The 25235-nt window shown below is 51.2% G+C and overlaps 1 protein-coding gene across 1 annotated transcript; it reads right to left on the bottom strand.

The window, feature by feature from the left end:
• Positions 1 to 6239: 6239 nt before the first annotated feature.
• On the bottom strand, positions 6240 to 24151 carry LOC311514124 (uncharacterized protein). Its single transcript, XM_084616531.1, has 3 exons — positions 23975 to 24151; positions 17632 to 17758; positions 6240 to 8906 (listed from the first exon to the last, which is right to left on the bottom strand). The coding sequence occupies exons 2-3, from the start codon at positions 17663 to 17665 to the stop codon at positions 7540 to 7542; spliced, it is 1401 nt and encodes a 466-aa protein (XP_084472657.1). The 5' UTR covers positions 17666 to 17758; positions 23975 to 24151; the 3' UTR covers positions 6240 to 7539.
• Positions 24152 to 25235: the final 1084 nt, after the last annotated feature.

Raw genomic sequence — 25235 nt, 5'->3', positions numbered from 1 at the left:
TTTCTTTTGATCCTCATTGCCACCAAGTGAAACCAAGTTGTGGTTTGTCACGACATAGGAGCCTCCAAGTCCCACTTTCCAGTTTTTCATTCCATGCATCTGAAGAAGTGGGTTTTTTACCCACGAAAGCTTATGCCCAAATCAATCTGTTACTCTTTAAGGTGCCACCAGACTCCTCGTTGTTTTTGTGGATACAGACTAACACGGCTGCCCCTCTGAAACTTGGTCCCACTTCTGTGAGTTCATATCTCTCTTGATTTTCTGCCATATGCATTGATGGAAGGGGTCTCCTCTGTGGGAATGTTTGCACTGTGCAAAAAACCCCCTCTCTTGTATTTTCACATTTTTTAATCTTTTGAAGTAGATGGAGGTAGAGGAGAAGAGATGCAAATACATAAAACACAAGAAAAAAACTTAGGGTTTGATCTACACTACAGTCCTAGATCGGTATACTAACATTGGTCATGGGTGTGAAAAATCCACATCTCTGAGCGACCTAGTTATACAGAACTAACCCGTCACAGACAATGCCAGGTTGGTGGGAGAGCTTCTCCTGCTGGCAAAGCTAATGCCTCTCAGGGAGGTGGATTAACAAAGCCAACATGAGAGCTCTCTTCTTTCAGCATAGAGCTTCTTCATTAAAGCACCACAGTGGTTACTCCTGGGGGAATTCTGCACCAAAAAAATCAAAAATTCTGTGCACAATATTTGAAAATTCTGCATAGTTTATTTGTCAAAATAGCACAATATAATCATGTCAGTTACAATTATTTTGGTAATTTCATAGAATCTTAGAATATCAGGGTGGGAAGGGCCCTCAGGAGGTCATCTAGTCCAACTCCCTGCTCAAAGCAGGACCAATCCCCAATTAAATCATCCCAGACAGGGCTTTGTCAAGCCTGACCTTAAAAACCTCTAAGGAAGGAGATTCCACCACCTCCCTAGGGAACCCATTCCAGTGCTTCACAACCCTCCTAGTAAAATAGTGTTTCCTAATATCCAACCTAAACCTCCCCACTGCAACTTGAGTTTCAAAAGATCTGTCAACAAGTATGTCTGTAACAATACAGACCAAAAAAGAAAAAAAAATCTGGTAATTTTTTTCTTTTTTTTACAAATAGATTCCTTACGAGGCATATTAACACAGAACTTTGTGCAATTCATTTAAATTACAATACAGAGCTGTATTTCCTGCACCTGTCAGAAGCAGGTGGGAATCGGGGGTAACGGAGGAGCAGAGAGAGAGGGAGGGAGCCTAGGAGTGAACCTGGAGGGTGTTAGGTGTGGGTGGGAAGTTTTTGTTTGTGTGTGTGTGGGGGGGGGGCGGGGATTGTTAGGGTGTTGGGAAGCCTCCCCCATGCAGACCCTGGCTGACCCCAAGCATCTTCCATTCAGTCAGGCATGTCTGCCCCTGTCCCCACACTCCTCATCCCCATGGGTCCCCTCCTCCATCCCTAGGCTAAACACTTTCACCTCACTAGCTCCTGAGCTCATGCTCCAGCCTGTCCTCCCCCCTAGCCATTCTGAACCCCTCTCTGTGACCCCTCTCTGTGACCCCTCTCTGTGACCCCTCGGTAGCCCTGTGTACCCCCCTCTGTCCTAACCTGGTTCTGCGGTCAGTGTGCTGTGATGAACTCCTACTCCTGTGGGAATTCTGCAGCACTGGACATAAAACCGTGTATTTTCCTGCCTCAAATACGTTTTGCCTAAGAAGTGCCGAAGTTCCGACTTTTGCCCACCATTGGCCTCTGGTGGGGAAAAGGAGGAACTGCAGCATATCTGAGGCAAAATGATTTTTAGACAGGAAAATACAAAATTATGTGAGACAGATGAATTCTGTGCATCCGCAGTAGCGCAGAAGTCCCCCAGGAAGAAGCGGTGCAGCTCCACGAATGCTGCATTTTTAAGTGCAGACAAGCTTTATGAGACAAAAACAGAATCAGGACTCAATATTCATGCATCCTAGAGCCTGAAATCGGAGCCCGACACATTCAGTCCCCTCTTTGGTTATTTCCAGAGCATGAAAATCCTTTTTACCCACTCAGTCAGCCAGTTTGGGATCCACAGGGAAGGAATATCCTCCAAAGGACTCTCTCTCTCTTTGCCTCATGAAATTTTGAATCCAAACAGTGAAGGATGATTGTTCTCAGGCTAACCATGACATCTTTTGGGACTGTAATCAGTGACACTGTTTTTAGAACACCATTCCTTAGTTCAATTTCCCTTGTGTCATTGGTCACCATAGCTACCTTTACTGGGTGAAAACCAAGAAGTGTGTGCATATTATTTCTATGCCAGTTCTTTCCAAATCCTTGCCCTTGACGAGGGTAAATTTACACTTCTCTGAAGTAGAACCCTTACCAGACCACTTGAAATCTCAGCAGTGTTAGTGAAGAGTCACTTTCCTAAACATGCCCAGTGTTTCTTTTATTTGGTGGCACAGATCTAGGCTAGGGACTAGATACAGGCCTGGGTCGGGATCTCTGTAAGTTACCAAAGCTGGAGTTTCTATTAAAAAAGTTATTTTTCTGCAACTATTTCATTTTATACACTGATCTCATTTTATACAAATTTGCCTCACCTACAAAGAGTAAATTCAACAAAAAACCCTTACTTCTATTTCCTCCACATTTGCATTATGAAGGGCAGCGTTTCCCATATCATTGGATCAGCTAGGAGAGATTTCTGTAGGGTTACAAATGCTTTTGGAACCAATTATATGAACATTTTGCCAAGTGCCAAGTCACTTACTGTGGAATTCTCTTCCCAGATCATCTGAGCTAATAGTGAATTAAACACTAGTACTCCTCTGGGATCATCTGCACTTCCTTCAGTTAGTTCCAGTTTGGGGTCTGCTGTTGTTCACCATTTCCAAGTGGAGATTTTAAATCACTGCTCTTTCTTTTGTTAGCATGTCCAGTAGATTGGCGCATTCTCTCCTACTGACTGAACTGCGCTTGAATTTTCTCCATGTCATCATGCAGGGGTGGGGGGAAAGCCAAACTAAAGTGAGAAATCATTTTAGCAAATAGCCATTTGTCTCAAAATCTCCAATAAATCTGAGCAACATCCTGTCAATCTAAAGTAATCGCCATGTGGGTGACCAAACAGCCCAGAAAGAGAGAAACCCACATTGCAGAGAGGTAGACGACATGAAAATGAAAGAGTCAAGTGAAATTCCAGAGCAGGTTACATCTGATGACTCGGAATCAGGGCAAGAGATTCTCCCATCATGTTCTCCACTGATCCATTCAAACCTGCTTCACTCAGCACTGTCATTATTGAGTTATGTTATTTCGCAAAGTTTTGGCATCCTCATATAGGGAGAAAAAACAGCCAAACTTCCCAGAAGTGGCTTTACCAATAGATGGAAACTGGGATTTAAACTCCCACTGTATGGGGAGATTTTGATGGATCAGTACCAATAGTGAAAAATTGATGACCATACGTGTTGCTAACAGCAGCCAAAACTTGTGGGCCTTTTTGAGGGAGTGCAGCTTAGCAGAGAATCATACAATCATAGAATATCAGGGTTGGAAGGGACTTCAGGAGGTATCTAGTCCAACCCCCTGCTCAAAGCAGGACCAACCTCAACTAAATCATCCCAGCCAGGGCTTTGTCAAGCCTGACCTTAAAAACCTCAAAGGAAGTAGATTCCACCACCTCCCTAGGGAACCCATTCCGTGCATGACAAAGCCAGGAAGGAAGGGAGCCTCTGGCTCAAACTTTGCCTGCACCTACGTCCCTCCCTGATGAAATCGCTGTTGGATGTGCTGGGGCCTATGTTTTAGGAGAAAAGCAAGAGGCCTGTCTACATTTGCCCTCTCAGAGGTGTCCGTCAGGGCCTCAAGACATGCAAAATTTACAGGAACACATCTGGCTAATTAGCAAGCAGAGAAAACCTCTCACTTAGGTTTTGAAATGGCTTACCGAACATGGTTTGGTTTTTTTTGCTTGATATGTCATTGTCTACCAACAAGGATAAAGAAGCGGTGAGAGGTTTGGACTCTTTGGGATCTCTTCATGGATACAATTCCCAAGGGCAGCTGAAAGGCAGGATTCCCAAGGGCAGCTGAAAGATGGGCCAATGCACCGCTTGAGAGCCACACCACACTTTGGTAACTATCGAGGGTTGGGGGTGTTTTGCTCGCATGTTGCAGATGTGTGTAAGTGCTTGAGACTCAATAAAATAAAGCTTTAACTGAGACCACTCTTGTACTGTATTGTTTGTGCCAGCAAGCTATTGGTTGGGTGGCCATGTCTCCATGGATTTATTTCCTGACACCCCCGGCACAGAATAAAGTTACCTAGAGCTTTGGGTTGAAAGAACCCCGGGTTACAACACTCTGTTTTCGATCCATTTGAATTCCCCTTTGAAACTTTCATCAACTTCAAGCATATAAAAGGTTGTTTGAATGAGGAGGGAGAAAAATTCTTCTTCTTAACCTCTGAGGACAGGACAAGAAGCAATGGGCTTAAATTGCAGCAAGGACAGTCCAGGGTGGACATGAGGAAAACCTTCCTAACTGTTAAGCACTGGAATAAACTGCCGAGGGAGGTTGTGGAATCTCCACCATTGGAGATTTTTAAGAGCAGGTTAGACAAACACCTGTCAGGGATGGTCTAGATAATACTTAGTCCTGCCATGAGTGCAGGGGACTGGACTAGAGGGACCTCTTGAGGTCCCTTCCAGTTCTATGAATCTATGATCTCCCGCCCTAGTGACACTGAGCAGCCCTCAAGTGGTGAAAGAGCAGGTTAAGAACTATTTAGAAAAGCTGGACATGCAGAAGCCCATGGGTCTGGATCTAATGCATGCAAGGGTGCTGAGGGAGTTGCCTCATGTGATTGCAGAGCTATTGAGCACGATCTTTGAAAACTCGTGGCAATCGGGGAGGTCCCGGACGATTGGAAAAAGAGAAATATAGTGCCCATCTTTAAAAAATAGAAGAACAACAATCTGGGGAACTACAGACCAGTCAGCCTCACCTCAGTCCCTGGAAAAATCATGGAGCAGGTCCTCAAGGAAACCATTTGGAAGCACTTGGAGGAGAGGAAAGTGATCAGGAACAGTCAGCATGGATTCACCAAGGGCAAGTCATGCCTGACCAGAAGGCAGTCAGGTTGTGGTGAGATAACTGGCTCTGTGGATATGGGAAAAATGGTGGACATGATAGATCTTGACTTTAGCAAAGCTTTTGATACGGTCTCCCACAGTATTCTTGCCAGCAAGTTAAAAAAAGTATGGATTGGATGAATGGACTATAAGGAGGACAGAAAGCTGGCTAAATCTTCGGGTTCAACGGGTAGTGATCAATGACTCCATGTTTAGTTGGCAGCCAGTATCAAGCGGAGTGCCCCAGGGGTCAGTTTTGTTCAACATCTTCATTAATGATCTGGAGGATGGTGTGGATTGCACCCTCAGCAAGTTCGCAGATGACACTAAGCTGGGGGAGAGGTAGATACGCTGGAGGGTAGGAATAGGGTCCAGAGTGACCTAGACAAATTGGAGGATTGGGCCAAAAGAAATCTGAGGAGGTCCAACAAGGACAAGTGCAGAGTCCTGCCCTTAGGATGGAAGAATCCCATACATGGCTACAGACTAGGGACCGAATGACTTGGCAGCAGTTCTGCAGAAAAGGACTTAGGGGTTAAAGTGGACGAGAAGCTGGATATGAGTCAACAGTGTGCCCTTGTTGCCAAGAAGGCTAATGGTCTATTGGGCTGCATTAGTAGGAGTACTGCCAGCCGATCGAAGGAAGTGATTATTTCACTCTATTTGGCACTGGTGAGGCCACATCTGGAGTATTGCATCCAATTTTGGTCCGCCCACTACAGATGGGATGTGGACAAATTGGACAGAGTCCAGCAGAGGGCAATGAAAATGATTAGGGGGCTGGGGCACTTGGCTTATGAGGAGAGGCTGAGGGAACTGGGCCTATTTAGTCTGCGGAAGAGAAGAGTGAGGGGGGATTTGATAGCAGCCTTCAACTACCTGAAGAGGGGTTCCAAAGAGGAGGGAGCTCGGCTGTTCTCAGTGGTGGCAGATGACAGAACGAGGAGTAATGGTCTCAAGTTGCAGTGGGGGAGGTCTAGGTTGGATAATCGGAAACACTATTTCACTAGGAGGGTGATGAAGCACTGGAATGCGTTACCTAGGGAGGTGGTGGAATCTCCATCCTTAGCTGTTTTTACGGCCCGGCTTGACAAAGCCCTGGCTGGGATGATTTAGTTGGGGTTGGTCCTGCTTTGAGCAGGGGGTTGGACTAGATGACCTCCTGAGGTCTCTTCCAACCCTAATCTTCTATGATTGTATGATTCCATAAAGAAGATAACCTCTGCATGGCTGAGATGGAAGGTTAGAGTTCTGGAGTGATGGGGAAGGAGGGGATCCCTCCGACACATCCCATATCCTTTTCTTCCCACCCCGCTCCTGCTTTTTGTTATATTAACATTTATTTTAAATGAGAAAAATGGAAGGAAAAACAACTACAGTTCAGCGCAACCCTGGGCATTGTGAGGACGGGGAATGAGACAATCTCTCCTCAAAGGGGTACACGGTGACTCGAACAACAACTTTGCAGTGGTAGGAAGAGTAAAAATGTGATTCTCCAGGTTTGTTTAGACTAGGAAATGTGATGGAGGTTAGGTCAGGTGAGGAGGAAATGTTCTAGATCACCCCAGCCAGTATACATGGCTTTACAGGAAGAACTGTTGTTTTTTTTACATAAGAAAAGCGAAGGCAAACTAGCTAACTCCATGGAAATCATGGTGATCGGGGTCAAGTAAATTTTACCTCCATTTAGCTAGCTGAGGTCATAGCTATGTCCTCCACCTGAGGAGATAGACATTCCTGGACATTCCTGATAGGAAGGACACATACTTCTAAGACTCATAGGACAATGGGGTTGATAGAAAGGACCATGGGATTCAACCCAAAAGAAGAAAAGGAGGTCTTGTGGCACCTTAGAGACTAACCAATTTCTTTGAGCATAAGCTTTCGTGAGCTACAGCTCACTTCATCGGATGCATTCTGTAGCTCACGAAAGCTCATGCTCAAATAAATCGGTTAGTCTCAAAGGTGCCACAAGTCCTCCTTTTCTTTTTGAGGATACAGACTAAAACGGCTGCTCCTCTGAAACCCAAAGAAGGTTGAGCTGCAAGAGGCAAAAGTGGGCCACTCACCTGGGGGAGCTGAGGGACTATGGTGACGCAAACGGTGCAAGCTGCATTGCATGTCGGAAACAGCAAAAGACTTAAAAAAAAAAAAGTTTGACAGTTCTAGACAAGGGTTTCATGGTGTTGTTCCCCCTTACAGTTTCTCTGATGACAGATGAGTTCTGAGTGAAGCTTTTCCCGCACTCATAACTCTCATAGGGTCTCTCTCATATGTGGATTCTCTGATGCGTAGTAAGGTCTGAGCTCTGTGTGAATCTTTTTCCGCACTCACAGCACTGCGAGGATCTCTCTCTGGTGAGGACTTTCTTATGATAAAAAAGGGCTGAACCCTGAGTAAAGCCATTCCCACACCCACAGCATTCATAAATGCTCTCCTTTATGGGTTCTTTGATGTCTAATAAGGTATGAGCTCTGAGTGAAGCTTTTCCCACACTCGCAGCATTCATAGGGTCTCTCTCCCACATGGATTCTCTGGTGTGTAATAAGGCTTGAGATTTGAGTGAAGCTTTTCCCGCACTCGCAGCATTCATAAGGTCTCTCCCCCGTGTGGATTCTCTCATGTCTAATAAGGTCTGAGCTCTGAATAAAGGTTTTCCCGCACTTACAGCATTCATAGGGTCTCTCCCCTGTGTGGGTTCTCTGATGTGTGACCAGTTTTGAGCTCTGAGTGAAGGTTTTCCCACACTCACGGCATTCATAAGGTCTCTCTCCTGTGTGGATTCTCTGATGTTTAAGAAGGGCTGAGCTGTCAATGAAGTTTGTCCCACACTCACAACATTCATAGGGTCTCTCCCCTGTATGTATTCTCTGATGAGTAATAAGGTTTGAGCTCCGTGTGAAGCTTTTCCCGCACTCACAGCATACGTAGGGTCTCTCTCCTGTGTGGATTCTTTGATGTTTAAGAAGGGCTGAGCTCTCAGTGAAGTTTTTCCCACACTCACTGCATTCATAGGGTCTCTCCCCTGTGTGGATTCTCTGATGCGTAATAAGGTTTGAGCGCCTAGTAAAACTTTTCCTGCACTCAGAGCATGCATAGGGTCTCTCCCCTGTATGGATTCTCTGATGTGTAAGAAGGCTTGCTTGCTGAGTGAAGCTTTTCCCGCACTCACAGCATTCATAGGGTCTCTCTCCTACGTGGATCCTTTGATGTTTAAGAAGGGCTGAACTGTCAGTGAAGTTTGTCCCACACTCACTGCATTCATAGGGTCTCTCTCCTGTGTGGATTCTCTGATGCGTAAAAAGGTTTGATCTCCGAGTGAAGCGTTTCCCACACTCGCAGCATTCATAGGGTCTCTCCCCTGTGTGAATTCTCTGATGCGTAATAAGTTTTAAGCTCTGAGTGAAACTTTTCCCACATTCACTGCATTCGTAGGGTCTCTCTTTCATGTGAATTATCTCATGTCTAACAAGGCCTGAGTGGTAACTGAAATGTTTCCCGCACTCAGTGCATGTATTTTTTCTCTTTTCTGTGAGTATTTTCTGCTGGGTTACTGTTTCTTTGAGGTCCTTCTGAGTTCCCCACCCATTCATCGGTTTACATACATTCTCCCCTTTCTGGTTTCCCCGTTCGCTCTCCGGCGTCTCCTGACTCTGACAGGCTTTTCGCTGCTCATTACTCCTGAACACTTTCCCTTTGGATCTTTGTGATAATACCCCATTTGGTTCCACTTCCTCAGCGTCTTCATGCTGGGGTTTCTGCTCCTTGTTCTTACTCACCGTCCCATCACCTGTTGGGATGCAGAGAGAAGCCTCAGGAAAAGGGAGGGGCAAACCAAAATAAGAGCTAGAGTGAGAGAAAATAAAAATCGGGATCCGAATTCCCCCAAACTCTTCCCTTCTATGGGAGAGAGGAAGGGATCAATTCTGCCTCAAGATCCCACCCAAGCTCTCAATGGGAAGGGAGGGAGGGACTGCCAGGTGTCAGTCAGAATCAGTAGGAGGGCATGAGTGATATGTACCCTGAAGTTACAACTTATTAGACACCTGCTGAGGAGACTCCTGAACTTAGAAAGCTCTCATGGTCTTTGTGTGGAATCCCAGCTCTTTCCTCCGGACACTTACAGATTCTGAGTTTGTTTAATGTCTCCTCACCAGTATAGCGAACTCTAAGGATCTCTCTTTCCTTTGACCTCTGGGGCCCAAAACTCTTCCCTTTGTTCCAGGTGGGAAATGATATCAAGTTTGTAAATTGGAAAGAAAGGGGAGATCGGCTGAATGTATAGGTTTATATATTAGTTCAACCACAGTCCACGGTAGACCAGTAAAATCCCAGGGTCAGCTCACCAGGTACCCAAAGATACACAACACTCTGCAGGGACGGAGCCGGTAGGAAGCCTCACCAACCCCCCCTAGTAACAGCAGCCCCCACTTCCCTAGCCCCCGGACTGGCCCCCCAGCCAAGTTTTTGTCACGGCGGGTATTTTTAGTAAATGACATGGACAGGTCACGGGCCTGTGAATTTTTGTTTAGGGCCCGTGACCGGTGCAGAACTTTTACTAAAACGGAGCCTTAGTTATGATCAAAGGGGCTACTAAAACATAAAGAAGGTAAAACCATGTGCCGGAAAGTGAAGATGCCAGAGAGAGGGCAAGTCCCCCTGGCACTGGACACCTGGATACCTGCGGATGCCCCTGTGGAGGCCAGAGTCACCAGGGGTAGCGAGACCCTGAAGACGTCACGGACACGGCATCAGGGGATACAGGAGGAAGAAGCCCAGGGGAGCCAGGCAGTGGACCCAGTTAGTGACCCAGCTTTTGTGTTTCAGCTGGATCCCTGCCAACTCCGTGGCACAGATGCTTGCCACTACCAGGGCCCTGGACGGTGGAAAGGGAGAGCCCCGGTCCCCCTACCCTGGCCACCACCCCCTCCTTGGTGGTGGCCCACTTCCCTGACTCTGGCCAATAAGCTGCATTGTCCTGCTGAGGGGGGCTGTTTTATGGACTCTGACCACCAGGCCATACAGCCCAAGGGAGAGGGAAATTGAATTGATTCTGGCCACTAGGCCCCCCGAGTCTGAGTGAGAGGGTGCCCATATTGACTCTGGCCATTGGGCCGTACTGCCCTGAGGCTAAGGGCAGGCAGGCGGACTTAACTGGGGGGCAGCGGCACCCTCACCCCGCCCCCAAAGATGGACGGGGTGTACAGGGCCTGCGACGCATAGTGGAGAACGCGGGCGCCAGTCGGCTCCCACTGAAAGGCCCCGTAGGCGAGACAGCTGACGAGTTGACGACCCCTCTGTCCTGACTAGCAGTCACTCTGACCCGAGAAGGAGATGGGCAAGTTCCTGAAACGGCTGCTGGAAAACCCCCAGCAGCAGGTGACCAACTGCAGCAGCCCAGCAATAACAGATGATACAAGAGCTGGCCGCACAACACCGGGTGCGACAAGAACAGTTGGTCCAGCAGGTGCAACTAACAAGATCACCTTCCCCTGCCACAGCTGGGCTGCCAGAAGGGACCCCACCTGTCAGCCTCCCAATAAACCTCACAAAGGTGGGGCCTGGCAATGACCTGGAGGCGTTTCTGGTGACTTTTGAGCAGGTGGCTACCGTGGCCCCTGGGCCACCCTCCTGGCCTTATACCTGATGGGACCAGCCCACGCGGCATCCCGGAATCTGGACCGGAAGACGTTCTGAGCTACGAGAAGGTGAAAGCAGAGCCATCTTGGATCAAACCGGCATCAACCCCGAAACTTTCCGCCGAGAACCATAGCCCACGAAACGGTCCGGGGCCCAGGTGGCAGAAGCCGTCACTTTAGAAGAGTTCACCCAAATCCTCCCCAGTGTGCGTGGGGGAAGGAGGGGATGCAGCGACGTCGGCCAGCGACATTGGCTGAGACCGTCAAGTTGGTGGAAGACTATTTGGCAGCCTAGGGGGGCAAAACCGTGACCCTGTACACCCGAGAGCCTGGGCAAGAGGGATGGCCCAGCAGGGAGTTGAGGGGGGACGCAGTCGCTCCAACCAGGGGACCCACAACGCATGCCCCGATGCTACCTGCTAATCCGAACCCCAACCGAAGATGGCCAGCCAGCCAGCCGACCTACAGCCCAGAGAGAGGAGGATCTGTTAGGGGGGCCAGCCCTGACAAAAGGCAGACCTGGGGACCAAGAGGAACCAAGACCGCTGCTATGAGTGTGGCCAGGAGGGGCACTTTTGGCGAGACTGCCCCTATATGGACTGTAGTTATGGGCAGGTGTGCATAGCCAGCCCTTGGGCCCGGAAAAGTGGTCCAGAGAAACTCCTGACCCCCATACGAGTCGACGGGATCTCCACAACAGCCTTGGTAGACTGGTTGCAGCCAGACGCTTATCCGGGCCGGCCCAGTACCAAACCTAGACTGGCAGGGACTGAGACACATCTCTAGTATATCCACGGGGACATATGGCCATATCCGACCGCGTGGGTAAGTCTGGAAACTAGCCACCATGACTAGGTTCTCCAGGTGGGTGCAGCCCCCAAAATTGGCCGACCCTGTGGTCCTGGGACAGGACTGGCTGGGGATCCAGGAGATCCTACGTGAATACAGTTGTCGACCCGCAGAAGAGGGGAAGAAAGGGCTAGCAAGCTGGGGATTACTTGGGCACCGATCAGAGCCTGACTCAGGAGAGTGGCCATCCAACCCCACCGAGACTTCAGGTGACCCATACCCTGATGCGGAGACCCCCATGAAGGATGCCCACGCAGAGCTGGAGCACGACAGGGACTCATCAGGGAACAGAGGGAGGACCCCACCTTGAGCCGAGCCTGGGAGCAGGTTATGAACCCAAACCGACGGGCGAGTGGAGAGGTTTAATGGACCCCACAAGGTGATGCTGCGTAAGTTGGTGGGAAAACAACTCTGGGCACTGGGACACATTACTCCCAGCCTGGCTGTTTGCCATATGGGCTGTTCTCCAAGCCTCGACTGGGTTCTCCCCTTCGAACGTCTCTATGGGAGGCAACCCCAGGGCATCCCTTTTTCCTTCTCCAAAATAAACACTGCTAGGGTTTGAAGATGCCTGTTTTGTCACTCTACAACACTGACCCCAGACGGACGAAGGTATCTGCACTCAGCCTGATTTGCTGGGCAAGTGAGGTTCATACGTAAGTTATTGTCGCCCAGGGCCCGGTGTCGGTCATGGTAAAATTGCAGAATTCCACTGCAGGAGAGGGAAAAGCCTGCGGCCTGACAGCTGAGGGGGGCACTCAGAGAGACCCGGAAGGGGACAGGGTGCAGCTAGCCCGGTCACTCTTTATGAGACCCACTCCCCTTCCTCCCACTGGTCTCACCCCTCTCCACCTCCTGGGTCTCCAGAAGCAATTGCTCCCGGTGTTCTCGCTTCCGCTCTCAGTCCCTGCAGGCCTCTTCGCTACCTGTTCCCCAAAATTTCCTGTTTCCCAACCACTTTCCCCCACTGTCCTGAGCGATCTCTGCTTCAGACTCCAACAGGGCAGAAGTAAGTATGGCAATACACCAGATACCAGACCACCCTTCGTTCGGGGCTGCTGATGGGGGCAGCGCGGCCTTCAGAGCTGGTCTCCCGGCCAGCAGCCGCCATTCTCTGGACGCCCGGGTCTGAAGGCAAAAACCAGAGAGAACGGCCAAGTTACAAGAAATTTGTCACATCCTGTGATTTGGGCAAAAAAAAAAAAAAATTAACTTTGAAATGCTTTAAAGAAGAACCGATCTGTCTGCACATTGTAAAAGATGCCACTTGATAGAGCAGAGAAGTTCTATCGGGCTGGTTTAATATGATGCCATGAGAGAGGATCCTTTATAGGTCAGCTTTTCTTCGGGCTGGTCTGTTACTGCTTTCAAATAACTCTGCAAACACACAGAATAAAAACTTAGTTCACCCATTTCGTTTTTGCATTTGTAAATTTAAAAACAAACAAACAAACCAGGAGTAAGTCATTTAAAAGAGAAGTACGCTCTTTCACATATTCCAGTAAAACGTGATGGACACTGCGTCATCTGCTCCTGGAATTTCCACTGTCCGTAACTGAAAAAATTGGAGTCTCACAAGATGAAGGCTTAAAAAACCCGTCAAACCGAACACAGACCACACTGAGCTTGCTTCGGCGGGGGTTCTGTTGTGATAACTGCATAACTTAGCAACTTCTACGTCAGCTACAGAATAAAAAGAATATAAATATATAAACAAGTGCAAAATTCTGGACTTAGAAAACACAGTTAAATCGGGGACAACGCCTTTACAAGAATCATCACTTGATTAGGCTAATCAAAGCGGCGAAAGTTGATGCCAGAGCTTATTCTGAAAAAAAAGTTCCCTGTATTAGGAATTAATTTGTCGGGAACCTGTACGTTCTAGCTTTAACACACGTAGAAGATCAGGGTTGGAAGAGACCTCAGGAGGCCATCTAGTCCAAGCTTCTGCTCAAAGCAGGACCAAGCCCCCACTAAATCAGCCCATCTGCAACATCTGTCTCAGAACTGGCAAGAAACCACGCTTTCTCTCTCACAATACGTGCGGTGTATAGACAACATGAGCCTGGCCTGGTGATTTTACGTCAGGATACAGAGACTGAAGTATGGAAGAACATAGAAGTGTTCTTTATTCATCCCGACAGCAGCAAACCTTGGAAAGGTTGGCAGACAAATCTACACCAATGTAGAGCGGCTCCAAAACTCTGAACTGCCAAACCACAGCAGGAGCGGGGGACGGATCCTTGCAACCTTCATGAGTTCAAAGCGGCTATTGCGGCCCGCCAAGCTCCCCGTGGGGGCCCCCCCCCTGGACCCTCCCCAGCGCGCTGTGGCCCTAGCCTACCTCCAGGCCAGTGGTGGCCAAACTATGGCCCCGGGGTCGGATCCGGCACCTCAGGGCTTTGGATCCAGCCTGCAGATTTGCCAACCCCATGGTGCTGAGGGCCCCACACTGCCCCCGCGGCCCCCGGGGGGAAGGGGAGCAGAGAACTCCATGAACGGGGACCCGCAGCCAATGGGAGCTTCGGGGGAGGTACCCATAGGCAAGAACAGCTCATGGAGTGCTCTGCTCCCCATCCCCCTGGGGCCACATGGACAGGGTGCCCACCGCTTCCCGGAGCACAGGGGGCCAGGGCCAGGGCATGCAGGGAGCCTACCCTGGCCCCGGTGCGCACCCCTGCCTCCCCGGAGCCGCTCAAGGTAAGCGGCGCAGGGCCAGAACCCGAACCCCTCCTGCAGCCCGCACCCCAACTCCCTGCCCTGAGCCCCCTGCCGCACCCCAAACCCCTGCCGCATCCCGCACTCCCTTCTGCACCCCAACCCCCTGCCCTGAGCCCCCTGCTGCACCCCACACTCCTTCCTGCACCCCAACCCCCTGCCCTGAGCCCCCTGCCGCACCCCAACCCCCTGCCGCATCCCGCACTCCCTTCTGCACCCCAACCCCCTGCCCTGAGCCCCCTGCTGCACCCCGCACTCCTTCCTGCACCCCAACCCCCTGCCCTGAGCCCCCTGCTGCACCCCGCACTCCTTCCTGCACCCCAACCCCCTGCCCTGAGCCCCCTGCCGCACCCGGTGGGCAGGGGCAGAGTGGGGGCTGGGGGGAGGGGCGTGATGCAGCCCTTGGGCCAACGTACGAGTCCTCATGTGGCCCTCCTGGTGATTCGAGTTTGAGACCCCTGCCTTACATGGATCAAATCTTTGGCTCCTGCAGTCAGGTTTCTGCATGCTCCCAAAAATAACGTAAGGGAAGGCGCGAACCCTGGCAGACGGAAGGGGAGATGGACCCCATCTCGGGCTAGCGCAGAGAAGCAGAGAGTGGAGCCACTGATAAAACTGAGGGTGGTTTTGAGCTGAGATGTATGTCTGAAATTATTTGTAAAAGACGAAATAATAATCATGAATAATCCCGTCTGAGCCCCCGAACCCCTTCTGCACCCACATGGGGAAACTGCCCTAGATGCATGGAGCACCTGGTGTTGCTGCTTGCCCCCCCCACCCCCCAAGCCCCCCAGAGCCCCCTAGGAGGGCACAGAGGAATGTTTGGGGGCGGGGGGATGCACTCTGCGCATCACCGCTCACCCCTCTGAACGTTCCTCCATGCGGACAAAGCAGGGAGAAATCCGGGAAATGCATCACCTCTGTGAGTTTGGGGGGGGGGGGGGCAACACCCCTTATGTCCCCCCAACTCTGCCCATTCACTGCACTCCCCACTGTCACTCACCGCTCTGGGCGCCCCTCTGCCCATTGGCATCATGCCCCTCTTCTACCACCCGGGCAGGCACCCGTGTCGCCAACACCTAAAGCCGGCCCTACCTGGGCAGGAGCTAACTGGAAGCCCTGTTTGTTTATAACCTAGTCCCTCTGTCCCGAGATGGTCCCTTGGCTCACGGTCATCACAAACCGATGCCCGGTCGTTGTGTCTCTCCAGGGCACTCCATTCATATATGGACAGTTCCTTATAGCGTATCCCTGCCAACCTGGGCAGGCCTACCTTACTCCAACAGACGTTAATTCCCCGGTCCCAGAGGAGGAATTAACGCCTTCACCTCCAGTGGGTAACAAAGCAAAACGAGAGAGGAAACTGAGTCATACATATTGTTCATGACAAAAGAATATTAATTAAGAATGCCCACATTCTCCACAGCGCGATACGGGCAAAGTGAAGGGCTAGGATGATAAATCGTAAAATCCGCTCTGAAAAGGACATCAAGAGGGCATCTTGTCCGACAACCCTGAGGCAAGGTGAGGATGTAGTTCCCCGGATTCTCCTCCTTCCCTTTCCCCCCTAAAATACAACCCCCGCCCCTTCAAAAAGTTCTAAAAAACTTTGAACTACAGTTCTAATTATCTGACTGATCTCAATCACTTGCCACGTCTCTCAGCTAGTACACGCCACCCCACTGCCGCGACGGGGAAGCAGCGTCGCAAAAGTGACTAACTGAGGAGTTTGGCACGCGGAAAAGCGAGGAGCCGGCGATTGAAAGGCACGCGACGTGTGCATGAAAAGCCGCGAGGCCGAGGCTTCTCTGATTAGCCACAATATTTCCAGTCATCTACAATCACAATAATGGTTTGGACCGAGAGAACAGACTGGGGCCATTGAACCTGGCACCCATGCACTTGGGGATAGAGATTTCAGCCCTGCCACTGATACCTTTCAGGCACTGTGCATTCGGCATTTCGCTTGCGTCCCGCAGGAGTTCCTCTTGGAAGTTTTTGCCCTCGGATACCAACATTTCTGGGTTCAGAGCAATATTTTAAAAGTCCTTGAAAACACACGCGCAGACTCTGACATGGTCTGCTCTCATCCCTCTGTTGATAAGGGCTGTGGAAAATCCCCCTCCCCGCATCCAACATGTCTATTCTGGCAAAAGCTCGAGTGTAGACACTGGTATAGTATCGAAAGCATCAATTAAAAAAAAAATCAAGGAAATTAAATGCCCATAAACTACGTTCAAGGAAAGTCAAGTTGCCCAGTGTGGTCTCATGCCTTTCACCATAGGGACAAGGCTAAACGTAGACTTCGGGAAACCAGAAAATGAAGAGCTCAAGTACATACCACCCTCACAGTGTAACCTTAACTCTGACCCCCCCCGCTCCCACCCACACACACACAACTCCTGAGAGTAAGAGCCACTGGGAATGGTTTAGTAAGGTTTTGCAAAGGTTAACTAATGACCACAAGAACTGGAGACTTCTTTTCCTGAAGGATGTCAAGATGGGAAGATAATTTAGTCATACACAAGGTAGTCAGTTCAGTATAGTCGTGACCGGCTGAAATTCGATGGCCTGTTATACAGGTCAGACTAGATGCCCGATTGTCTCTTCCGGCACTCAGATCTATCAATCTACAATAGATACGAGGAAGGACTAAGAGAACATGCCACTGTTTGTGTTGTGTTCACAGACGGGAATCCCAGCATTTATCGGCATGCCCTCCGGCTGCGTGCACGGGCTCAGCCGTAGCTGTAATCGGATGGGGGAGGGAGCAGTTGGGGCGGCTTGGCAGAGCTGGGACTGCGGTATGGAGGGAGGTGCGGGTGACCCCAGAGGGACCGGGTCTGCCCCGTGGCCATGCTGAGTGTAGTAGATTGTGTCAGGATAGGTCTAGGGGCACGCATGCTCGTGCTCTGCAGTGCGAGGGGTAAGTGAAGGTGACGACTCCGGAGGATTCCTGCCGGCGAGGGTAAAGGGGTGGCCTCATTCTGCACGCCTGAGCCGGTTCCCGTGGAGTAGAGTCAGGGTTTGAGTGCAGGCCAGGGGCAGGCAGCTTCTGTTTGCTATGACAGAAAGAAACCCAAATATCATCGGAGCAAAAGGAAAGGGTTAGACTTTGTGCGGTACTGCTCCTGGGCTCCGTTCCCGGAACGGTTGGTAGCAGGGGAGGGCAGAGGGCGAGTGTGTGTGTGTCCCTGGCAGGTCGGGGCGATGCTGAAACTGGGCAGAGTTAAGGTGGCATTGTGAGGACGACCTGAACCTTAACCCTGCATTTCCCCTGCCAAGAACCGAGGGGACGGGAATCCTTACCCAGCAAGGTCACGTTCTCACAGGTCTCCTGCATGACGTCTCTGGAGAGGGCTCTCTGAGCGGGGTCCAGCAGAGCCCCCTCTTCCCTGGTGAAATACACAGCCACCGCCTCGAAGGTCACCGGCCCCTGAAAGAGCCAGAGCCCCACACTCAGGACCTGCTGCCCCACTCACGGCCCCACTATTCGTGGGGGAGAGGAGCCAACCAAATGAAAGCTCTGGATGGTTCGTTATCAACAGAGTCCCACCCCCACCCGCTCAGAGCACCCAGGAAACACCAGGGTGAGGGGCGAAGAGGAGCCCCTCGTCTCTCCGAGCAGATCCATCACACACCTACTAGCCACAGACGGATACCGGAGATGGAGCCCCGAGCAGGGTCCAGGGAAAGCTCCCTGGTAGGAAGCCCAACCTCTTCCTCATTGAGAGCAGCTGGATGTGAGGGGCCAGGGCAGCTTCCCTAAGCCTCCCTGGAGGGTGCCCCCTTCAGATCTTGCAGCAGCCAGGGGGTTTGTTTCCCATTTCACAAATCCCACTAAAACCCCCAGGGTCTGTTCACAGAATCTAAGCCTCAAACTAAACCAGTCCCAGCCTGTCCCCCTCCCTTTCTCCACCTTGTAGGTTTCCTCCCCTTCCCACCTCCAGACACAACTGCCCAGAAGCGCCCCCCTCCCATGTATTCACTGCCCCTCTCCTTCCAGCAGGAACTGCCCCCCCCCCACATTCTCCTGGGGATCCCTTCCTTCCCTGGCTTTGCTGCGGCCCTTTCTCGTCCCTGATCCTTGGTCGCAGGGAGCGAAACATTAACCTTACTCTGCAGCACTAAACCCACAGAGACATTTCTAATCCCTCCCAGGGACAGGGTCTGAATCCAACGCTAGGAAAGAGCAGAACCAAAGGAGCCCCTCTGGGGGGATTCCCCCTGACACTATCCCCAGGGCAGCATGCAGGGGGAACAGGGAGAGTCAGGGGCTGGTTTTTCCTCTCTCTGCTCCTCACCTTGTTCACAGGAACATGGTTGTGCCCAGGGATGGTGCAGCAGGTGTGTCTGGGAGTCTGGCAATCCCCCTCACTCATTTCTCCTCTTCAGTCCCTTTCTCTCCCCCACTTTCCTCTCTCCTTCCACCCTCTAGATGGGAGGCGTGGTCACCATCCCATTCTTGGGGGCTTTCTCTCTCCCGCCGCTGGCCCCGCTCTGCGTGTGCTGGGAAGGGGGATCCCAGGCAGGAAGACGTGTTACCAAAAGCAAGTTATTGGACGCAGTACAGGGTGCGTGGGAGAAATGGAAGGGCCTGGGTGAAGCAGGTCGGACGAGATGACCTAATGATCCTTTCTGGCCTTAATGGTGGGAGCAGCTCTGGGGCTCACAGACATATAGGGAGTGGAGAGGTCTCTCTCAATCCCTTGGGAGTTTCTGGGTCAGGAGTTCCCATCAGCAGCGCCTGGGGCTAGTCCCAGCTGGAGAACGTCCCCACCTTGGCGGGGCTTAGGGGGAGCTTTAATGAAGGTCTCTCCCCAGCAAAAGCGTGGTGGACGGCTATTCTCCACTAGCACAATGGAAATCTCTGATTAGGGTAAAGCTCATTAATACTTAGCCCTGCCATGAGTGCAGGGGACTGGACTAGATGACCTGTCAAGGTCCCTTCCCGTCTTACGATTGTATAAGACACAAGAATAGTGACACGGGTCAGACCAAGGGTCCATCTAGCCCAGTATCCCGTCTTTTGACAGTGGCCGGCTTCAGGGGCAATGAACAGAACAGGACAATGAATGAGTGATCCATCCCCTATCATCCAGCCCCAGCTTCTGGCAATCAGATGTTTAGGGAGACCCAGAACATGGGGTTGCCTCCCTGACCATCTTGGCTAATAGCCACCGACTATCCTGCGTGAAATGACGTCGTTCGTTGTTCGACCCAGTTATACGTTTGGCCTTCAGAACGGCCCCCTAAAAGCCAGTTCCAAAGGTTGACTCTGCAGTGTGTGAAGAAGTAACTCCAATTTTCCTTCTTTTCCACTTGCTGCCTCTTAATGTCATCCAACCCCCGCTTCTTGTGTGATGAGGAGGGGTAAACGACACGTCCTTATTTACTTTCTCCACACCAGTCATGACTTTATAGCCCTCTATCATATCCCCCCTTAGCCGTCTCTTTTCCAAGCTGAAAAGTCCCCGTCTTATTAATCTCTCCTCATATGGAAGCCGTTCCAGACCCCTCATCAGTTCTGCGACCCTTCTCTGTTCTTTTTCCAGTTCTAACTTTTTTCCAAGGCGGGGCATGCAGCGTTCAAGGTATTCATGCTCATTTCTAAGCAGTAAAATCCCAGAGCCAGCTGCTTTAAGCTGCAGGACACTCTGGGATATTTAACTATTCCCAGCTCTGCTGGGAACACACAGCCATGCGCGGGTCACCAAAGGGGCTCCTAAAAACGCCGAGAAGGCCACTCTGTGTCCCCGAAAGTGAACAGTAACCAGAGGGGCAAGTGCCCCGGATCATCTCACTGAGAGTGAAGATGAGAGGCCTAGCGAGGAGGGGATCAGAGTATAAAAGGGGACAGCTCAGCTTCGTCTGGGCTGACCGATGACGGGAGCAGATACGTGTTGCAGGTTCCCAATGGGAGGTGGCTGAAGCTCCAGGACATGGAAGCCAGCTGGCTTGAGACTCCAGCTGACCGCCCGTGGAGGCAAGACAGTGAAAGACGTCAGACTACCAGTGCTGGAAGGCAGGGTATGAAGCGGGCCAGGGAATGGGACTGGAGTATCGGGTGCCCGAGACTGATTAGAGAACCATTGGTTTCCAGGGACCCGGGGGCTGCGCAGTGGGGATGGGAGAAACGCCTGGTGGTGAAGCACTGGAATGGGTTCCCTAGGGAGGTGGTAGAATCTCCTTCCTTAGATATTTTTAAGGTCAGGCTTGACAAAGCCCTGGCTGGGATGATTTGGTCGGGGATCAGTCCTGCTTTGAGCAGGGGGTTGGACTAGATACCTCCTGAGGTCCCTTCCACCCCTGATCTTCTACGATTTTATGATTAGCAGAATATGGTTTGTCACCACCTGAATAGCCAGGAGATAAAGCCACAATAAAACAGTCACTTATCTGCCAGAGAAATGCTCCAGGCAAGCTCCACACCGGTTGATAAATTGTAACTTCATGTAAAGGTCCTATAAACCTCATTCTTGGCCATTACCTATCAGTTTATGTAATTTATTTATTTTTGCGTGCTTTTAAAAAAATGGCTAAAACAGTATTTCACTGGCCCTGGCTTACCACTGCATAAGAGACCAATTACTTGGATCAGCTGGCAGAAATGTTCTTACGTTGAGGTTAGTCACTGGGTCAACATAACATTGTCCCTCAATGACAACTGTGCTCCCAATTCAGAAGGAAGAGCAGGTGTGAAGCATTAAGTGTCAGCCTGAAGGAGCGAGCCTTTCCCATTTACCGATGGCAAAGGAACCGGCTCTAGGTAAGACGAATAAAGTTAAGACAAATTCTGATGCTAAACGAGTGTATTTCGGTGGAGCGCCCCTTGGGAAAACGACGGGGTCTGATTGTTCCCGCGTGAAACCCTCATTAGGGTGAACGTCAGCTGTGCGTACACTTTTGTTGAAATTTACCCAGGAACATAAATGGCCACAGAAAGTCCCCCAGGGCCGCAGTACCATCGCGGTTACATGACATGAATGGGTACAGTGTGCCAGAATCACAGGGTCTGGGACAGCAACTGCAAAGAGGGTACGTATCTGCTCTGGCCACGGGTTGGGGTGTTTATTCTGTACACACACCCCCGCACCATGCCTCAGTTTCCCCATTTCCCAGATGGAAATAATGACCTTGACCTTTCTCTGTAAAACACTTTGAGATTTATAAATAAGCACTAAATATGGCTGGCTTTTTGAGTTGTGTGTTAAAAGGAAATTAGCCAAACTAGGATGAACGGAAACGTTTTTGTGACCGGTGTGGTCTGACTTCCAATGGCAACAATTCCCTGCTGTGCATTTGAACCTCCCCACACGGTGTTTGCAAAAGCTTTTTGAGGGCAGAGGGACCTATCTAGGGGCCTATCTATGGAGCGGTTATGCGAGTGGCCTTCTGGAAAGAAGCCCGGGGGGGGGACGTCAAGCCAAATGAAGGTTTGCCTGAGCCCATGTGTTTGTAAAGTCTGCCCAGCGTGGGCAGTGAACCACACAATGACGGGGTCCAAATTAACTGTTACCGCTCAAGAAAGAGATCGCGGAGCCGTTGTGGCGAATTCTCTGCAAACATCCATTCGACGTGCCGCGGCCGTCAAAAAGCGAACAGAAAGTTGGAAATCATTAAAAAAGGGATAGAAAATAGGACAGAAAATATCCTATTGCCTCTATATAAATCCATGGTACCCCTACATCTTGAATACTGCCTGCAGATGTGGTCGCCCCACCTCAAAAGAGATATATTGGAATTGGGAAAGGTTCAGGAAAAGGGCAACAAAAATGATGAGGGGTCTGGAACAGCTTCCGTATGTGGAAAGATTAATAAGACTGGGACTTTTCAGCTTGGAAAAGAGACGGCTAAGGGGAGATACGATAGAGGTCTATAAAATCATGACTGGTGTGGAGCAGTAGATAAGGCAGTGTTGTTTGCTACTTCTCATAACACAAGACAAGGGGTCACCCAATGAAATTATTAGGCAGCAGGTTTAAAACAAAGAAAAGGAAGCATTTCTTCACACAACGCACAGTCAACCTGGGGAACTCCTTGCCAGAGGATGTTGTGAAGGCCAAGACCATAACAGGGTTCAAAAAAGAACTAGATAAATTCATGGAGGTTAGGTCCATCAATGGCTATTAGCCAGGATGGGCAGGGATGGTGTCTCTAGCCTCTGTTTGCCAGAAGCTGGGAATGGGAGAGAGAGGACGGATCACTTGATGATACCCTGTTCTGTCCATTCCCACTTGATGATACCCTGTTTTGTCCATTCCCTCTGGGGCACCTGGCCCTGGCCACTGTCGGAAGACACTGGGCTAGCTGGGCCTTTGGTCTGACCCAGTAGGGCCGTTCTTATGTTCTTAATGGATCATTGTATGTGTGCGTGAGACTCTGAAGGGGAACTGGACAGACCTACCTTAATTATCCAAGCCGATCCAGTGTAAAAACATAAACAACATGAAGGTTGAATAGTCTATAGGATTTTCAAAGTGCTTTGTACTGTTAATACAAGAGGACGGGAAAAAGGGGAAGATGAGTGGTTTTTCAAACTACTGTGAGCCTTAGTGTCCTGATTTTAAAAGAAACACTGACTTTGATTTCGAAATTGCGGTGTTATATTTGACAGTCAGATGAGACCGTCACAGATGCAGCCCTGTCTGAACATTAAATCACTCAAGCATTTGGCATAAGAGGAAAAGATTCTTCCTATCCAAAATTCCCCTGCTCTTTCCAAAGAGGTGGCTGCATTTCCGCACTGCATTTATACGTAGTGAGTGCGAAAGCAAAGTGCACTGATCCTGGCGGAAGGAGGGAGTGGGAACGAACCGCTAAGTCCTGCGGAGGCCAGCTGAAGACAGACCTTCCCTGGGAGCCGTAGGAGGCTGGGAGCTCTTGGCGGGGTCCCGCTGGTTGGGGTCCGGCCAGTGAGATGGAGCCGCGGAGAGATGTTCTGGAAGCGATGGTTCCCCCACTGCCCGGCCACCCACATGGGCAGGGGAAGCGAAGGGCAGGCACTGAAGCCCAAAGTTCGCGTGGGCCCAGCAGCAGGGGTGGGGAGCTGCCTTGGGCAGCTGGGGGGAAGCCTAGACTGGGTGACCGGGGGCTGGTCAGTCTACGTAGGGGGAGCACGGCCCCCTTTTCCCCCTCCTGTGCCCCTGCCCTGTTGCTGGCAGAGAACGGGCACGCCTTCCCCACCCCAGAAGCAGCCGCACCCCACAACTGCCTTGCTATTTAGCGAAGGAGTGGGCGCACCGATTGGCCACCTAAACCAGGGTGTGTGTGTGGGGGGGGGGGTGTGTGCGGGGGGGACACACTTGCAGATCTTTTGTCGATTTGAAAGGGCCAGTGCAGAGAAACCGGAGGCAAATCTGGGGCAGGCTGGCGAGGGAAAGGCGGGGAATAGACATGGAGTTTATAGCTTTCATGGGGAAGAAAAAGGCCAAAACTTGGGGGGGGGGGGTTCAGAGAAGACAGGCAAGATCTGCTGGAACTTGACCCCCCCTTTACAGGCAAATCCCCTGCAATTCACAGTCTCCCCCCCCCCCTCCACCTGAGTGTTTATCTCTCCCCTTCCAGACACAGACACGGGGTGGGGGGGACCCCCCTCCCCCTCCATACCTCACTTTCCCACGGTCACTTTCCCACGGTCTCTGTCAATTACCTGCAGCCTCTGGCTCCGGGCTGGTCCCAGCGGGAGAAAGTCCCCGGCCGGGCAGGGAGGGGTTAATGAGGGGATTTCCCCCCCCCCCAGCACGGACCCCGGGGGGGGGGGAGCCGCAGCTGCTCGCCCAGCGTCTGATGATCTTGTTCTTTGTTCTCCCTGATTCCTGCCTCCTTCCTCCCGGCACCCACCGCTCCCGGCTGCTCCAGCCCCTTCCTGTGCCCGGCAAACCCCCGCCCCGTCCCGGGCTGGGGGGTGTCTGCGGGGGCTGGGGAGAGAGAGCGAGACCCTGGGCAAGGGCCTGCAGCTGCAGGGGGCATCAGTGGGGAGAGAGATTCCCGCCTCCCCACATCTGCCCCTCCCCTCCATTTGCTGCCCCATCCCTGGGCTGAGGACAAGTAACCCCCCCCCCCCCGGCCCCCAGCGCCGAGGGCCTCAGAGATCCCCCCTCTCCCTCCAGGACGCGCCCCGTCAGCCCAGACCCTTGCCTCGCTGAATAATAATTGCATGAATTCATAGCCTCATAGATTAGGGTTCATAGAATATCAGGGTTGGAAGGGACCCCAGGAGGTATCTAGTCCAACCCCCTGCTCGAAGCAGGACCCCCAATTAAATCATCCCAGCCAGGGCTTTGTCAAGCCGGGTCTTAAAAACCTCTAAGGAAGGAGATTCCACCACCTCGCTAGGGAACCCATTCCAGTGTTTCACCCCCCTCCTTGTGAGATAAACGCTCTTGCAAGCTGTTAAATAATAACCTCTGCTGCCACTCTAGTTATTATATTACCCTACTGAGGCCAGTGTGGCCCCACGGCTGAGCGACAGATGTCCTGGGCCTTGCACCTTTGGAGGAGAAATAGCGAGCAGACTCTAGGCTAATTCTAAGTATGATTTGTTGTTATTCAAATACACCTGCCTTGGAGCGGAGAAACAGCCCAGGGGAAGCCTGCTCCTCCAGAAATCTCAGCCCATCCCGACGCCTGGTTCCCAGGTTGTTGCTTTGGGTGACATCTTGCCTCTGAATTCAGAGAACAAAGCCGGAGCCAACTTGGCTGTCTGCCACGGCTTCTCTCCAAGGACAACTGATGCCCTAAATACACCGGGACACATTGTCTCCCAAAGGCTAAACATTTGCTCATGTGCTCAGGAAAAGAACCTGGGGTCAGCCTGGATAGCAAGCAGAGCCACCTGTTACCTCCCACCATAACAGTTCCTGGTGGAAAGGAGCCACAAGGTCTATCCAATTCATAGAATATCAGGGTTG

The sequence above is a fragment of the Lepidochelys olivacea genome (assembly GCF_965140295.1).
Source record: "Lepidochelys olivacea isolate rLepOli2 genome assembly, chromosome: 28".
NCBI classification, from domain to species: Eukaryota; Metazoa; Chordata; order Testudines; family Cheloniidae; genus Lepidochelys; species Lepidochelys olivacea.
Note: the sequence above shows the minus strand (reverse complement) of the source record. Positions and strands in the feature narration are given on the sequence as shown.

What these genes read in the sequence shown, in the direction of transcription:
- LOC311514124 (XM_084616531.1), bottom strand. Translation starts at nt 17,665, where the DNA reads ATGCAGGAGACCTGTGAGAACGTGACCTTGCTGG. An exon ending in TGAGAACGTGACCTTGCTGG is followed by an intron (nt 8,907 to 17,631) that starts GTAAGGATTCCC and finishes GCATCCCAACAG; the next exon opens with GTGATGGGACGGTGAGTAAG.